Raw genomic sequence first — 17,323 nt, forward strand, 5'->3', positions numbered from 1 at the left:
TGTTCAATAACAGAGAATGTCATATTAATTGTCTGTTATTTTCGTCAGAACTGTGTATAACAACCACGTTTTCATGTCAAAGATTCCTATTAGGACCAATCAACGCTGATGATGAAAACTGTCTTTACATCATGAGAAGACAAACATGAATGAATGTTATAAAGAGAAAGCAATTCTATTTAAAACCAAGTTTGCACCGTGTTTCTAGTTCACTCTACCTACAGGAACAGGAAAACTGGTCAGAAATAAAGTGCTCATATCTTGCCGCTGCTATCAAAAAGCCCCGTTTTTTTAATGTTACATGGTCTCTGTCTCCCTTTTCAATATGGCGGCCAGATTTACGTGTTGTTCCAATGACATCTCCGACAGGAAGAACGTAAAATGGGCGCGACTTAGAACTTTGATTCTGGTATTTTCGCTGTTGTATTTGAAGTTGTGGGGAGAAGCTAGGAACCGGAACAAGTCAGACATGGAGGTTACCGAGGCAAATATCGACAGCTGTGGAATAGAAGTGATTCTTCCAGAGGAGGGAAAAACAGCGCCTCGTTGTCCGCATGGTGAGTGGACAGGAGAGCTGCAAAAACAGCAAAACAGGCCGTTTCGAAAACTGCACGTGTTAAATCAATAGCTCTGAGTGATTAACTTTGTGTTCATATTTAAAAAACGTTTTGAAATCAGTGAACTTTAAAGAGTCTAGGCTTATTTCTCAAGATGCAAATCTAGAATATTTAAAGATGCTGTTCCGTGATCTGCTGGTTTTCTTTAGCAAATCTCTTGTCATGATTCTCAGCAGAATAATGACAATAGTATTGACTTTACTAGTGGTGCATGTATTGGTAGCCTAGTACCTGCTCAGTGCAGCTTGATTCAATTACATTGGTTTTCCACTCGTAACATTAGCCAGGTACCTAAGAGATAAAATGATAGTGACATCACATCCTGTGTTTCAACAGGTCCTACTTTACTTTTTGAGAAGGTTGGCAATGGAGGCAATAAGGGCAGGCGGTTTTATGCATGCTCAGCCTGTCGTGACAGGAAAGACTGCGGCTTTTTTCAGTGGGAAGATGAAAAGGTATGTAAAAGTTACTTGTAATGTTTGGATATTAAGTGTTGCAGGTAAATGACTTTGATACATTTCAATTAAAGGTGTCAAAAGCCAGGATGCTGTCCAGAGAAGCAGAGATGCTGTCAAAGAGGCCTCGGTTCACTCAGCAGGAATGTTGTAGCAGGTAAGAGTTGTTCTCATAAGCTCCGAACTGGTCTTGTCTTTGATACTTTATGAATGAACAAATGAATGAGAATATTAACTGACCAAAGCTTGTCTCCTCAGGTTTCTGCAGTTTGCTTTGCTCCCATTTATTGAGAAGAAGTTCTGTGAGGATTGTCAGATCCTTCTCCTGCCTGCAGAGCACAGCGCTCACTCTGCCCACAGGACCACAGTGGTCACTGCGGCCCAGCTGAGGAGGCCCAGCATCCTGCTGCGTCCGCTAGCCAATAAGAAGAGCAACGCCCAGTACCTGTTCACCGATCGCAGTGCACACTTCCTGCTGGATACTTTAGCTGGTCTGGGATTTAAAAAGGTGCTGTGTGTGGGAACACCTAGGTGAGACAGATTACATTTAAGGGTCTCACCGCATTAGGCAGGCACACCTTTTCTTTGAGTAATTTTATTGAAATCACAAAATGACTCAAGGCTTCGAGTTGCCTTCACAGGTTGTGATTTGACAGGGAATCAGGAGTTCCGAAAGGTTCCATTCCTGGCCCTATGTTGTTTTCATTACAAATTAAACAGGGTGGTTATGAGCATGTGTCATATCATATGTCATAACTCATATCATATGTCATAACTCATATGTCATAACAAATTTATATAGATAGTATAAATTTGTATTATACTATCTATGGTGGGCCAGGAGTGTCAGCAAAATGTAAAAACCACAATAAAACAATGAATACCACAACTTCTGTTGTGACTTTTACTGGGTTTTTGATCCTTCTGGGCCACTGTACATGCTACAAAAATTTGACTATGGAAATCTTAATCTTACATTGTTAATAACAGTTGTGGCGGTTTGTGCCAGACTACAGGAACTGATCAAGCTGAGAAAGCTGGAGCCAATGAAGAGTTTATTGCTGGACATTGATTTCAGGTAGGTTTGACTATATTCTTTATTTGTTCATTTTTTCGAGTGTTTTGTCAATGGGAGCAAGCTCCCCATGTCTTATTGCTGCACTAGAAGCCCAAATCATTAACCCTCCTATACTTTACTGTTGGAATAGGCTGCTTTGAGAGAGTTACTCACATTTCAACTTTTCTCTTGGAATATTTTGAAATATATTATATTTTAGTACTAGACAATGAATTAATTTTAATAATTCACTGAAGAACAGAAAATGTCAATTATAATAACAATGTAGACTTCAAAACTCAATAGGCAAACCTAACCCCTAACAGCCAGTATCTGTGGCCCCTATTATTTAAACCTTCCTGTTCATAAGTTCAGTCATTCAGATTTCTCCGTTTAAGAAACCCCAGTCAAAAGTGGGAAAATATTCTGTTATTGTGACCCCTGGTGGAAATTATTTAGACCGTTCAATACAAAAAAAACATATTTGTGATCTTGTCAAAAAGCTGGAGAACAGGGGTGTCAAACTCCAGTCCTTAAGGGACGGTGTCCAGCACGTTTTACATGTACCTCTACTGCACAACACTTGAATAGAATAACTAGGTCACTAAGACTCTGGAGAACTGATCTACACAAGGATGTAATTAAGCCATTTCATTCCAATGTTTTGTACCTGTGGAACATCTAAAAACTGCAGGACATTAGCCCTTGAGGACTGAAGTTTGACATCTGTGCTCTAGAGCAAATGGGTTAGGGTAATGCTATTATATGAAAAGTATAAAAAGTCAGGGTAAGGAGTTAGGGTCTGCTGCTAACCTAGGAAACACCATGAGAAAGTGCCTTCACAGTGGTGCAGCATTGTGGCGGCAGCATCTGAAGTGTCTGTCTATCTTTGATGTCCATCCAGCATCACAAAGCATGGGATAAAATACACACAATGGGTGGGAATATTTGTGAAAGACTGGATTAACAAACAAGTAGCATTTAAAAAAAACACATCTTTATTAAAAATAGTTTTTGTCTTGAGTATTGTTGGATACTGTGTGGAGATCTTTGAGAACACTAAACCCAGGCCAAAAAAGGTTTGACAAACGCATGAAAAAAGGTAATTACAACAGCATTAACACTTGAAGTTTATATGAATCTCAAAAACATAGCTGACCATTATCATGTTCATTTCAAGAAAAATCAACTGTGCCGCAGAGATCTCAAAAGGAGGGAGGGAGAAACTGTTAATTGGTGAATCCTCGTGACGATTCACAATGGACTTGTAGATTTAAAGGGAATAACAGAACTCTAGATGGTTTGGGCAATTCTGGTTCTCTGCTGGTTTCAATATTGGAACAATGGCTCTGGGAACTGGTGATGCGCCCTGTCAAACACTGGAGACAAGGCTGCTGAAAGCCTTTGCAGTAAAACCATACTATATGCATCATAAAACATCAACTGACCATTATCATAATTCATCCACACTCCCACTCTCCCTGGTGGGCTCTGCCCGGCACCCTGACACACCACATGTCGGTCGTTGTGTCATGATGTTAGATTGTCTTTCTTGAACTCCATGCATCAGGAGTTCCTATTCCGACCCAGCTTGGCACCTTTGTCCTGGCCCTTCATCTGCAGGCTTCCGTAGGCCACACCCACTGCCCAGGTGGAGCAACAACAGACGTCAATTTCGCAGTACCTCACACCTTCGGTGACAGGAGATGACCCCAGAGCGCAGGAGACCCATAACCCTGTCACTTTCCAATTTATTTTAAACTAATTGCATCAAAATGGGCAAGGAAGCTTTTTTGAAATACCTAACAGAATAGTCTTCCTCTGAAGTTAGGGCTTGAGGTTTTGGAGATGGAGGAAAGGATTTTCAGAAGCTTCTCAGATCTCTTGTCATTAAGTTTGATATCCTTCTCTGCGGCATCGGGCCTTTTAGGACTGTATGTGTGATTATCCGGAGGAACGTCACAATGGGTGATATGAAATAAAACCTTCTAAGTTAACATGATTAACTTACCTGACAATCTCTGACTGACACTTGAGAAGAAGGACATGTGGAAGTAAGACATCAGTTGACTTGCTCCTGATGGTTCACCCAGTTCTTCAGTATATGGTCCAACCTGGTTCTGGTCCGTTTCTGCTCCATATCCAGAGAGTTGACTACAGCCTTCTCATCCTGCTTTAGGACACACAGCATGTTTTTGAAGTGCTCCTGCACCTGGTGTTTCATTACCTCTGTGTTCCGCTTGATGGGGAAACGACTTACAGACAGATGTTATAGTTCTGTGGTTGAAATGCAAGCAGATCATATGTTTAAGTTCTGCCAGTGTTCTGTCCCATACTCACAGAGATCTGTTTTGCGTTTTTTCAGAGACTGGATGTGCACGTCTGTCTTGGCTCTGTCATCTTTTAGCTCGTCGAGAAGTTGGGATAGCAGCTCCTGCAGACAAGTCAGCTCAGTCGGTTATTAGTTTTGCACCTGGTATATTTTAATATGTTTACAATTTTAAAATCTTGAGGCATTAGCAGAGAATGCCAATCTTCCCTCTCCCCAGCAACTAGAGGGATAATCCATGTCTAGTGCCTGATGCACTAGATATGGGGCATCAGGCACCATATCTAGTTGTTATTCCATAGATATCTCTTCATATCTCTAGTGGGGTGTTCTCACTAGAGATCTTCATATCTCTAGTGGGGTGTTCTCACTAGAGATCTTCATATCTCTAGTGAGGTGTTCTCACTAGAGATCTTCATATCTCTAGTGGGGTGTTCTCACCAGAGAATTCCACACTGCTGAGGTTTTCTGGTGAGGATATTCAAGAGAAAGATCCAAGACATGGTGGAAGACTTTCACCACTTTCACTCAGCCTGGAATGTCTGTCTTCCTCCTCACATCTGTATTTTTTCCAGAGGTTTTGCTTCAAGGACGGTATAGTGTCGGGCGGATACTACACCATCCTGGGTTAATAGCAGCTCACCGCGGCTGCGTAGTGTCCGTCTCTAGGCAACCATGACAACAGCATGTGGAGGTCCTATTCAGCTCCTGCCACGACAATTTAGCTGACTAGTATTTCTTGTGTTTTGTTTTGGTCATAATTGTTGAGGTCTGTGTGACAGGTGCATCTGTCAGACATGTATAAAAATACGGAACAAATTGTGCCCGGTATCGGTTCAATATGGGACACAACAATTAACAGTCAACCCTAACAAGACAACAACAGCCGCCTGTCATCTTAGCTAGCTTAAGCTAACCTGAATATTTACAACCCTCCTTTTGATACACTAACATTATTTTCTTTCTGTCTGTCAACCACTTTGAAAAGCTTTTCTTCATCCCTCCAACATCTTTATCCCTCTCTCTCTTCCTTATTTGACTTTGCTCCCCAGTTTTTTTTTTTCCTGCCGCCCCATCTTTAGATCCATGTTGTCAAATGCATTACCATAACAATTTTAAAGAAAAAAAAACGTGCCTTGGTGTGATCTCTAAGGGACGCGTGCCCAAGCTACCTGTTATGTATGGGTGTATAGGGAGAGGCAGCTGGGGTGACTAGAGGAGTGGTGAAAGAACAGGGTATGAGGAGGGGGGTCGCCTAATCAGTGCCGTTCCTCTATTTCAGATCATTTCATGCATGCTCAAACAGCTGTTTAATACAGAAAATGCTGACTAGAAAAAAATTTCCTCATCATTTTGGCGCCGCCTCTAGTGCAGCGCCCCGATGCATTGCACACATCGGGGCGCATACCCACTTTTTGCGCCACTGAACACAACCAAATCTTCAAATCACCACCCAGGTTTTAGAGCCTGAAGGAACTCGGACACATATTTACCTGAGAGGGCTGGACATCTTTGGCCGCTTTCCACTGTCGTTTGGGTGATTGTAGAAAAGGCTGAACAGGCTGGATTTCCAGTAGAGTGAAGCTCGCTCCATCCTGCAGCAAGCCAAATAGGCCAGCAGAGGGAGCCAAAAGCTCACCTTAAATTGCCTGAATGGGCTGTCCATTACTGACAAATGCTTTGTTTTCAGCCATTTCTCAGGAACTGCAGCTAGTTGAAAATTAACCAAAATATGTCAAAAATGTTAAATTCATTCTTTGATTATATTAATGTCAATATTAATATGTTAGTATTTTCTTGTTTAAAACATTCCTGGTGATACTTTTAAGTCTTATACCAGATTTCATCTACTGAAACACTCTGTCCAGACCGGTCCACTCTGTCTGGACTGAGTGGTCCAGACCGGTCCACTCTGTCTGGACTGAGTGGGTTTCTTATGCAGGGATCCATCATGTCATTTGTGAAATTGAGATGTCATTCTAAGTCTCAAACCATGGTCAATGTGTGTTAACCTGCAATTACCCTCTCAGTTCCCTCAAAAGAGAGTCATCTTGATTTTTTATATCTGTAATCTGCATGGAACTTGAAATTAAGTCTGTTATGCACAATTGTGGGAAATGAGTAACCTTCTTAGAAAAAAAAAGTAAACTTGGATTAAATCATACATAGGTGAACTGGAAAGCAATCATTTGCTCTAGGGTTTTATTTGGGATATCAGAATAAAGAGGGTTCATTAACAATGCATGTTAAACGTTCCTAATTTTGATCTGTAAAAAGTAATTATTCTGCATTACATTGTGTTTGTTTGTCTTGTCAAATACTGAAAAAATAAACAGAATTTAGGTTGTTAATGTGAAAAAAAAAATGAAAAGGTCTTTGTGAACTCTTTTTTCCTGGGACTGTAAATCACTTCCCGTTTCATAAAACTTGTGTAATCGTGTTAGACTTCTAATCTCTAGACTACTACTATTCTTTTCCTTTCATTTCAAGCTGACCATTAAGCTTCTCTTCAGTATTGGAGACGGTAAAAGCTGCTTCTAAAAAAATAAAAAGTAATGTACTTTAAAGAACTCTTAAGTCCAGTTCACACTACATGATTTTAGAATAGTCGGCCGATTCTTAAAACGTGAGAGAACACACACGAGCCGATTTAAAATCGTAGGGTTCGATGGTAGAATGTGAGGTTTCACTCAATCAATCAATCAATCAAATTTTATTTGTATAGCACATTTCAGCTACAAGCCATTTCAAGGACATTCCACTTCCAGTTACGAAATCCCTTAAAATTCTGCATACTTGAATTTAGAGTAAACCAACATGGGCAACGACGTTGAAGCTGTAACTTTAGTTTGTGGACTTATTTTAACCCAAAAGGGACGTAACCAAAAATCAAAGCGTTGATTAAGAACTGGAGACATCGAGAGCAAGAACTGTAACTGTTGTACCACAATGTGGAAGGTTTTTTTTTCCTCATAACAAATACTGTTTTTAATTTTATTCAATTTTTTCGGTTCTGTCGTTCAATTAACCGTTACCGTTTACTTATAATGTTATAATCTATGGCTGTATTGAAGTTGTTGTAGAATATTTGCGTATACTGGATCTTGTTTCAGAAACTCAATGACTGAAACATCAGAGTAGCTTAAACTAGAAGAAAGCAATTCCTGTTTATTCGTTTTTAGAAAATCAGATGGCAGTTATCCTTTTTTCCCTCCAACTGACAGTGAAAGGTTAACGTATTCCAGCTCCTTTAATTGAAACCCAAATGGGGAGTTAATGGTAATTATTCTATCATCGCTCCTGAAGCCGCACAGTATTTTTGCAGCTCTGCGCTGGTCAGTTTTCTGCACTTATATCTTTTTCTCTATTTGCTCCTGTATTTAGACTACAAAGAGAATGACACAGCATAACAATTTCTGTATTTTTCTCTGTTGTGTTATTACTACAGAATGAAATCAAATGCGCCATTTCAACCAGAGGTTAGAATGCGCTTCTAAACCAGATGTACTCTGTGCATTAATTTGATCATTTTTCTGTCCTTTATTTAAAAAGAAACGATCCAATAGCATGCCGCTCCGAACAAGGATAAAGCTTTACTTCTGGTTTGATGAGATCTAATTACCTTTAAAGCACATTACTGTCATGTTCAGAGTTTTCTCGTGTGTTTATTTTGAGTTTTCAGTGTCCTGAGTCTCCTCGTTATCTTGTCTTCCCTTGGGAAGACAGGAAGGGAACAAGTGAGTCGTGTTCCCTTGATTACCTCAGTGTATTTAATCCCTCCTGTGTCCTTTGTTCCTCGTCGGGTCCTTGTCACTGTTTGTCATTGTCGTCGCCTTGTCCATTCGTTAGACTTGTGCTACCGGTGTGAGCCCTGGCTTCCGTTCAGCCGTGCTGCCAGGTTTGTTGGACTGTTTTGTCATTAAATCTTTGTCATTCACCATATCCTGGGTCTGTGAGCGTCTGCCTCACCACCACTCACTCCACAAATTTATGACAATTTCATTCATCAAGGGCATTGTAATTCACCACCGTAAAGCTAAGCTTTTGACTCTTCAGAGAGCCCGTCAGTAAAAAATAATGTTTAACATCTTGCTCTTACGTCACAGCGTTTTCTGATTGGCTGTGTGTCACATTCACCAGGCTGCCTTCTCGCTCCCAGTCGGGGGAACGCCACAGACACTGCGATGAACGAGCCAAGACGATCAAACATGTTGAATATCCCCGATTTTAGATCAAAGTGGTAAAGACGTTCTACCGACTGGACCCGATCAGTCGTAACACACCACACACTACAGGAAGTGACAATCTTAGAACTCAGAATGTTCTAAGATTGTTGTAAGGGCAAAATGGGGTCAAAAAGTCGTGTAGTGTGAACTGGGCTTTACCTGGATCACAGCACCTCGTTTCTGGCGTTTCTCTAAAGAATTGTGGACCGAGTGGGTTGTGTTGTTTCAAGCTTCAGCCTCTAGCACGGGTTTCCTAGGTACATTCAGTGATTCTGTTTTTATGTGTGCATTCCCTAGAACACAGTCAGACACAGACAAGTCTAGAAGGGTTCCATGATGCCTCAGAACTATTTGTGTGTTTCAGATATGCTCAGTTCTACAGTCAGGGCGAGTTCTGTCACTACAACATGTTTAATCATCACTTCTTTGGCGGAGAGGTAAGAGTTGAGTTTGCAGATCTAGCTTAAGGCAGTTTTCAGCTCTGACTGATGGAGTGTTGTTCTTTCAGGCCTCCAGAGCTATTTTGGATGCATTTCTGACAGAGGCGGATGGGGAGCAGGTGGTGATGGTAGCAGACCCTCCATTCGGCGGACTGGTCAAACCTCTGGCCAACAGTTTCTCCTTGATTTCTCAAACGTGGAGGAAGCTGCAGAACTCTGGTTAGCAGTTTTTTAGTTCCTTGCCACATGTTTATTTCTCACAACAAGAGTATGTTAATAATCAAGCCTGGAAACCTGATATTGTAACGGGCTGAATGTCATATTTTAAATGTAATCTCTGCTCGGCTTGTGTGGTGCATGCGGTTGCCATGTCAACGGGTGTGCTTGAACGATAAAGAGAGATGGAGAGTAAAAAGGTGCGAGTGGTTTTGAGTTGATCACCTGTTCAAGTTGTTTCACCTTTATTGACCTTTGCTGTGGTTCATCACAGCCGCTGGAGTTTCTGAACGTTCAATAAATGACAAACTTGGACTAATTACCTTGCAGTAAACGTGCCATAAATAAACATCAAATAGGACAAATATATTTGATTAAGTTTTAGCAAACAAATGGCTTCTACCTCAATAATTATGTGAAATTAAATGAATTATATCCCATATTCAGAAGATTTGTCTTTGCAGAGGTCTTTGGTTCCTCCTATCAGTCTGTAGTTTCTCATATTGACGTCAAACCAAATTTCAGATTTACCATAACTGACTGATACTCGCTGACCTCAGGTTGACTGAGAAACCAGTAACCTGCTCCCAGTGTCAGAATCTCACTGAGGAAGAAACTGCATTCGATTTTCTATCACTTTATCATTTCTGATATAACTGATGTATAGTATATTTGCATAGAAAATGAATCAATAGGGTTTAATATTTAATTTTCATGTCTTTATGTCATGAGGTAGATCTCAGTCTGCTGGTGAGAGAAAAAGTAGATCTTGGTCTCAAAAAGTTTGAGCTCCCCTTGTCAACTGAATATAGACACATTTTTGATCTAATGCCTACAGAAAGAGGAAAAGTTGCTTTAACCTCTCATGCATTGAAATGTCATTCAACATTGAAATGGATGTTAGCCAGATTCAATCTGATTTAAAAGCAGGAACTCCTGTGTTGAACTCTGACCTCTATGTGTTCAGGTGACTCTAACATTGACATTCCCATCATTTGGATCTTTCCGTACTTCTTTGAGCCTCGCATCCTGGAGTGTCTCCCTGGACTGACCATGCTGGACTACCAGGTACCAGCTTATTGAAAAATATACCTTTTCATTCCCAGGAGATGTGTTTTAATGTTATCCTGTACCTGAAGTAAAGCAGACCCCCAGTATTATGGGCTTTGTGATCACAACTGCCTACAAATAGCTATATATGCAAATAGTTGACTCCCTCTAAAGCCAGTTATAATAACCATTTTATTAGTTTAGATAAAACTAAATTTTTATTTAAGATAAAAAGCTATTGCTAATTCTAACCCCAGACAATGTAATTCTGACATTCTGCCATCACTGCAGTTCTAAAGAGCAGCTCAGAGGGAGACAAAATTCTATCCATTTTGAGTGTAACTGACACTGTTTTGGGTCAGTTAGTTTTTTGTTTTTGGCTCGTTTTTTTCTTAATTATGTTACCATAGTTACTCAAAATGCCAACAAAAGTAATAACTCCCCTCACGGGACCGAGCTGCAGCTTTTGATATATATATTGTCAGGGACCACGCAGCGGTGCAGGCCACATTAATGGCACTAGGAAGTGGCAGGAGGTGAAGAACAATAGGTGCCTGCCATACATTTTTATGGCAGGTCCCAATAAAGACAGAGACGTCATTCCCTCCAGTGCATGGAGGCAATGACGCGTCAGTCACTCCTCTCCCAATGCATTGCTATGGGCAGGCCCCAATAATTATTTTGTGTCTTGCTTATCCAGAGCGACGGAACAATGGAGAGAATCAACTCAAAAGTAGTTAATTATGTTTAGTCATTTGAGACCAATAATTTATAAGCAAATCTGATGAAGGGGACAAAGGTTTTCATATTTTGTTGGATAGCTATACTTCACTGGTAAAAGTGTGAAAAAGTATCATGTGGTGATAAACCACGGCAGAGGATTAGAGCCCCTTAACATTTAGCTAACACCAGCATTATAATTTTTTTTTTTAGATTAAAGTCAGAATTCTGACTTTCATCCGTGGCCCTAATCCTCTTCCTAGATTATTATTTATTTAGCTTTTAATAATCTCATATCTTTAGTGCATTATTTCAAACTTTTCCTGCTTGGTAGATATGGGGAAAAAGCTACATTTTTATTGTATCTTTTGGATAATCATACTTTTCTCCATATGTGTTTGTGACATAACATTTCATAATCGATAAATGTTAGTGGTGGAAGAGGACCGGAGCGGGTTAAACTCAGGAAATGTTAACTGTCTGACACAGTTTCAAACCAACTCCAGGTCACTTCTTTGTTCAATCAATCAATTTAGTTTTAGATTTTCTTGCTGTGGATGTTGAGACAAGGACTGAGACACAGACTGACCAGGCCAGTAATGCGTTAGAGCTAATTTGATAAGGGAACATAACACAGTCAACAGAAATCATGACGAGCCTGTGAACCCAACTTCCTGACACAAATGTGCACCAGTAACCAGCCATTCAGTCTAGTGACGGACACCGACACACCCACCACCTAAGTATTAAAGCCACGTGATCATCGGTCACATCAATAGTTACTTATTTAATTCATGTGTATCTTACAACTGCTATGCTATTCATAAAAAATTTAAAAAACTGTAGGGTTTGTTTGGCTTGCAGAATGTTCTTGTCACGGTTTGAGCATCTTGAATTGTAGTCATTGCATGACTTTGTGTTTTTGTGTTTATGATGTAAAGCACTTTGAAATAAATGCCTTGCTGCTGAAATGTGCTATACAAATAAAATTTGATTGATTGATTGATAGTTTTTAAACTAGAGCAGTTTAAAGACTCTAGTTCGAGTCAGTTGGAAAAATTTGAGTGGACTAGCCCTTTAGCCATTTGCTGAATTGAAGGCTACATTCAGAAGCCAACTTTAGCTTTAAATACAAAACAAAGTTAGAATATAAGCTCTGTGAAGGTATCACGCTGCTTTGGACAAGTGTACAAAGTGTGCAAGTAAAAGGGAGCTTCTGGGTCAGACCACGTGTCAAAAATCAAAATTGAGCACTCGCCATTTGTTTTTTCCATTTTGTGCACTAAATGGGAAACATGATGACGAGCTGAGCCGATTTTATCCAATTTTGTTGTGATAAACAAAAAATTTTTGGTTTTTCATTTCAAACAAAAAAATGAACTGAAAATACACAGGGCAAGGTCCTTTAAAAGTACAGTTATTATCATCTGTTCCAGTATCAAATTGTCATACTTGCTCCCCTTTTAGCAGATACAGATTTCAATCTTCGGTACCTAAAAGGAATACATTTATTATATGATCTCTATGTAGACAGCAGTTCACAGGAATAGCTGGTACAGAAATGTGATATCCATAAATCACAGTTCTTCAGGCATTTGCTATTGACATTTTGCTTTCCTCTGGGTCCTTTCACTTCCCTTGTGGATAAGATTCTGGCATGTAGGTTCGACACAAAATGATTAGAATAAATGTTTAGAATTTATCCATTGCTCTTGGATACCAACTTGGATTCTCTGAAATGCAGATGGACTTGGAGGAATCCATATCAGACTCAGTTCAAATATTTATTATTCCTCAAAATGTCTGAGGCATGTTATTGCTCAATTTAAGGTAGTACATTGGTCCAAAAACATATTGTACGTTTCGAAAGAACTTGGACCCAACATGTGATCAATGCAAATAAACACCAGCCACACTTTTACACATTCTGGACTTGTCCAAAGCGATGTGGATATTGGTAGTCTGTTTTTGACCCTTTCTCAGGAATATTTGGACAAACTGTACATCTGTCACCACCCATCATTTCTCTTTATTTACTGTATTTATTTATGTATTTTTTTTTTTTTTTTTTTTACAAGGTGGACTATGACAACCATCCTCTCTATAAACACGGGAAGGCGGGCAGAAGGCAGTCTCCTGTCAGACTCTTTACTAATATTCTACCCAAACACATTGTTCTGCCCCAGGAGGAGGGCTACAGGTATCGACTTGTCATTGACTCCGAATACAAAAGAGTTTTGTTTTACATCTGCCGTTGACACGAGACGTTTACATACACTTGCCAAAACTATTTCTGTTTGCTAAATTCAACAATACAGAATATTTCAGAAATTTATTTTTTAATGTTTTCAAAATAAGAAGTTTACATCTCTTACTATCTCTCCAAGCAATGAGGAGAAAGGACAATAATGATGTCATGGCTTTGGAAACTAACCAAAAACCTAGAACTCACTGCACTTTGGTTTGACACAATGGGGAAGGTCAAAAGAAATCAGGAAGCGAATTAGTACAGCTGCACTAGTCCAGTTCATGCATGGGAACAATTCACCAATGCTTGACAGACTGGAGCCATGTTCACCTCTTCAAACAATTATATGCAAGCATAGACGTGATGGGAATGTCCACCCATCATACCGCGGTCAGGAAGGAGACATGCTCTATGTCCTAGAGATGAACTGGCTGAAGCAGTGCCATTATCTCAATAAAACATGCTCTGTACTGACATGGGTTGAAAGACCACTCAGAGAGGAAGACATAATTACACCAAAAGAAATGATTGGCTGAAAGCAGAACTGTTTGATCATAATGACCGTCATTACATTTGGAGGAAAAACTGGGATGCTTGTACCATCCTAAGTGTAAAGAATGGAGGTGTCAGTCTCATGTGGATACCGTTTTGCCACAGGAGGAACTGGTCCATTTCATAAAACACATGGAATCGTGAGGGAAAAGAACATGTAGAAATATTGAAGCAACATAAAAAGACATCAACCTGGAAGTTAAATTGACAATGAGCAGTGGTTACAAAGGACAACAAAGTCAATGTTTTGGTGGCTATCACAAAGCCCTGATCTCAATCCTGTAGAGAATTTCTAATATTTCTAAAAGGAAACCCAAAGTGCTTGATCCACGTCATGTAGTTCAAAAACGATGCTACCAAATACTGAGAAAATGTACATAAACTTCTGATTTCCACTGTATTTGTTATACATCATTAAACTCTGTGTTTCATACAGAGTTTCCCATAATGTATTTATTTCTGCAGATTTTGCTCCATGTGTCAGAGATATGTGTGCTCCCTGAACAAACACTGCACTAAATGCAATCTTTGTCCATCCAAGGTATCATATGTTCTTCATAAATGTATTCTAAAAATGCAATAGTTTCTTAAAGTCTATAATAAAACGTCTGTTTTCTGTTGGTGATTTGAGGATGGCCGTGAATGGAAGCACTGCTCAGCATGTGGGAAATGTGTAAAACCAAGTAAGACATGAGATATTTTAATATTGCTAATTTTTTTGTGCTGGATGTTGAGAATAAAAAAACCTTTTCCAACATCAGCCTGGAGCCACTGCGCATCCTGCGGCCGCTGCGCTCTGCCGGACCACCCCTGTCAGCAGGCTGATGGGCGTAACGGCTGTTTCAGCTGCGGCAGCCTGGAGCACCGACGGAAGGCCTGTCCTCTCAGAGATAAGGGGAGGAAGAACAGGTAAGCCACATCACATCATGGAAGGGGTTACATATTTTTCTTCACCTACAGAGAATTGAGTATGGAGCATTTGAACTTGTCTCAATATATCTGTGTGTATGCACATGTGTGTGTTTTTCTTTCCTTCTCTTAGTTTTGGGCCTAAAGCTAAGAGTCTAGGCAAGAAGGCTTCCTGATATCTAGCGAAGCCTGGAGCCAAAAAGAAGTGGAGCAGCAAAGAGAGCAAAGAAAAGAATTGCTCATGCTCTGTGAACTCGTTATTTTTGTAACTTTTACAAAAATATATTCTTTCCATATTTGTTAAAACTGACACCGTGTCTTGACAAAGTAATATGAGAGATGATCTGTGAAATGCACCATTCCTAGTCAAAAACAACCTTTGAGAGCCAGGAGGTGGGTCTTAAAGCTGTCAATCAATCTTGTGTACATGCTGCTTCATGTGCTAATGGTGGAGAAACACCACCAATTTATTACTTGTTTTTATGGTAACTAACCTGATTGACAGTGCTAAGACCCTCCCCCTGGCTCTGATTGGTTGTGTCTGACAAAGTGGTGTAATTTTGCCATTAGTACTGGAAACACTGGGAGAAGACAGAGGAGCTCAATTTTTTTCACACATGACCTGTCTTATGTTATACTGTTACAAAGATAATTTTTACAAATATGTAAAAAACCTATTTCCTACTAATGATGCGTACTGAATCTTTACCAGCTTCAAACATTGTTAGAAACTAACCATGTGTGTGGAAAAACATAGAATTGATTTACCTGTACTTTTATAAAACAAAGATGAAACCAAGTTGGATAAGGTTTGTGAAAAACTAGTTGACTGGATATTGTAGAACCCCATCAGTGATTGGTCCCACCACATTTAAATCAGGCTGATATCTGGGCTTTGACTTCTTCATTGAAACAACTGAACTTTTCTCCAGTCATTCTGTTGTTGATTAGCCGCTGTGTTGGGGATTATTGTTCCCTTGATGACCAGATCCAGCTGTTGGACAGATGGACTAGGGACTAACTAAAACACTTTGGTGTACAAAGGATATTCAAGTCTTGTGCCTGCAGATAAACATGATCATTAGTATGAGATGTTTCTGCTGAAATGCTCTTTTTCTTTTCGTCTTGACATGGTCAGACCTCTCATTTTTGCTGTCATCTGTCAAAACGACATTGTGTCAGAATTTAAGTTGTGCTGCTATATTGATTTCAGAGACGAGAAGCCAATCTTTTCAGGACAATTGTCCTACAGTGTCAGGTTCTGTGTTTTTCTGTGTTTAATTCTGAGTTTCTGTGTCCTGAGTTCTCCTAGTTGTCCTGTCTTCCCCTTGATTGTTCCCAGGTGTGTCTTGTTCTCCTGATTACCCTCAGTGTATTTAGTCCCTCCTGTGTCCTTTGTTCCTCGTCGGGTCCTTGTCGTTGTTTGTCAGTTTGTCGTTGTTTGTCGTACTTTTGCCTTTGTCTGCCGTTTTGTGTTGTTTAGCCGCCTGTAAGACCAGTTGCTACCGGCGTTGAGCCCTGGCTTCCGCTCAGTCGTGCTGCCTGGCCGCGGACTACGTCTTTGACTGTTTGTTGTTGTTATTGGACTATTTTTCATCATTAAATATTCACCATTCACCTACCTGGGTCTCCAGCGTCTGCCTCACCATCTCCACTTCACCACTTCATGACATACAGTAATAATAATAATTTTAGAATCTTTTGAACCCCAAACCATTTTTATCGGGATGTGATACTTAAAATGAAAAGAATAGGTACTTTTTAAACTATAAATAAAAGGTTGTTGTTAAAAATTTCCATGTTTGAGTGCAATAAAGAAAGACTTGCTCTTATATTGTTTTTTTCGCTGATCACTTTGTACTTTCTAAATAGCAGTGTGTGATGTGCGGTCAGGGGAAAAATGATCAAATTTATATTGCTGTTTTCACCCTAGGCCTATTTTTGTAAATCTGATTGGGATTGAGTCAGTGCTATATATAATGTGCAAGAAATTAATGGAATATGGTGCAATTTCACCACCAAAATTAAGAATATTGTTAACCCAGTGAGGGCTGTTACTTAATGATAGACAGGCACCAGTAACTAGCCAGCTGGAGCAGGTATGGTACACTGCAAAAACCAAAACATTTACCAAGTATATTTTAATACAAAATTGTTTCCCATAAACAAATTGTTTACATCATTGACTTTAAGATGCATGTTTTCAGGAACAAATATGTTTTTGAACTAACTTCCAAACATGTTTGTTCCTGAACACAAACAAGCAGAACATCTCCAATAGCAAAACATAGTGAAAGAAAATTAATAGTGAAAAAACATACACATATATACACTTACATGCATACATACATAGTCACAGCCAAATGCATGCATCCATATATTTATATCCTTCCAGACCTCTCAGCTCTTCTGGTTCTGCTCTGCATCCCCAGAACCAAACATGGAGAAGTACCATTCAGCTTCTATGCACCACAAACTTGGAACAAACTTCCAGAAAACTGCAA

The 17,323-nt window shown here is 39.7% G+C and overlaps 2 protein-coding genes across 10 annotated transcripts in view; one reads left to right on the top strand and one right to left on the bottom strand.

Annotated features, from left to right (window-relative positions):
• ablim2 (actin binding LIM protein family, member 2) overlaps window positions 1-4,189 on the bottom strand; it is an 84,813-nt gene extending 80,624 nt beyond the window's left edge. For all 9 annotated transcript variants that reach the window (XM_055056644.1, XM_055056634.1, XM_055056638.1 and 6 more), the window contains exon 1: window positions 4,141-4,189. In XM_055056644.1, coding sequence (XP_054912619.1) covers window positions 4,141-4,177 — 37 coding nt within the window. In that variant the 5' untranslated portion in view covers window positions 4,178-4,189. The remainder of the gene's footprint in view (window positions 1-4,140) is intronic.
• On the top strand, window positions 398-16,440 carry zcchc4 (zinc finger, CCHC domain containing 4). The gene is made up of 13 exons (XM_055056645.1): window positions 398-557; window positions 954-1,072; window positions 1,147-1,229; window positions 1,331-1,603; window positions 2,082-2,150; window positions 9,049-9,121; window positions 9,193-9,343; window positions 10,308-10,408; window positions 13,189-13,310; window positions 14,376-14,451; window positions 14,542-14,593; window positions 14,672-14,819; window positions 14,953-16,440. The coding sequence occupies exons 1-13, from the start codon at window positions 470-472 to the stop codon at window positions 14,993-14,995; spliced, it is 1,398 nt and encodes a 465-aa protein (XP_054912620.1). The 5' UTR covers window positions 398-469; the 3' UTR covers window positions 14,996-16,440.
• Window positions 16,441-17,323: the final 883 nt, after the last annotated feature.

This window comes from Poeciliopsis prolifica, unplaced genomic scaffold, assembly GCF_027474105.1.
Source record: "Poeciliopsis prolifica strain line A6 unplaced genomic scaffold, Auburn_PproV2 SCAFFOLD045, whole genome shotgun sequence".
Taxonomy (NCBI): Eukaryota; Metazoa; Chordata; class Actinopteri; order Cyprinodontiformes; family Poeciliidae; genus Poeciliopsis; species Poeciliopsis prolifica.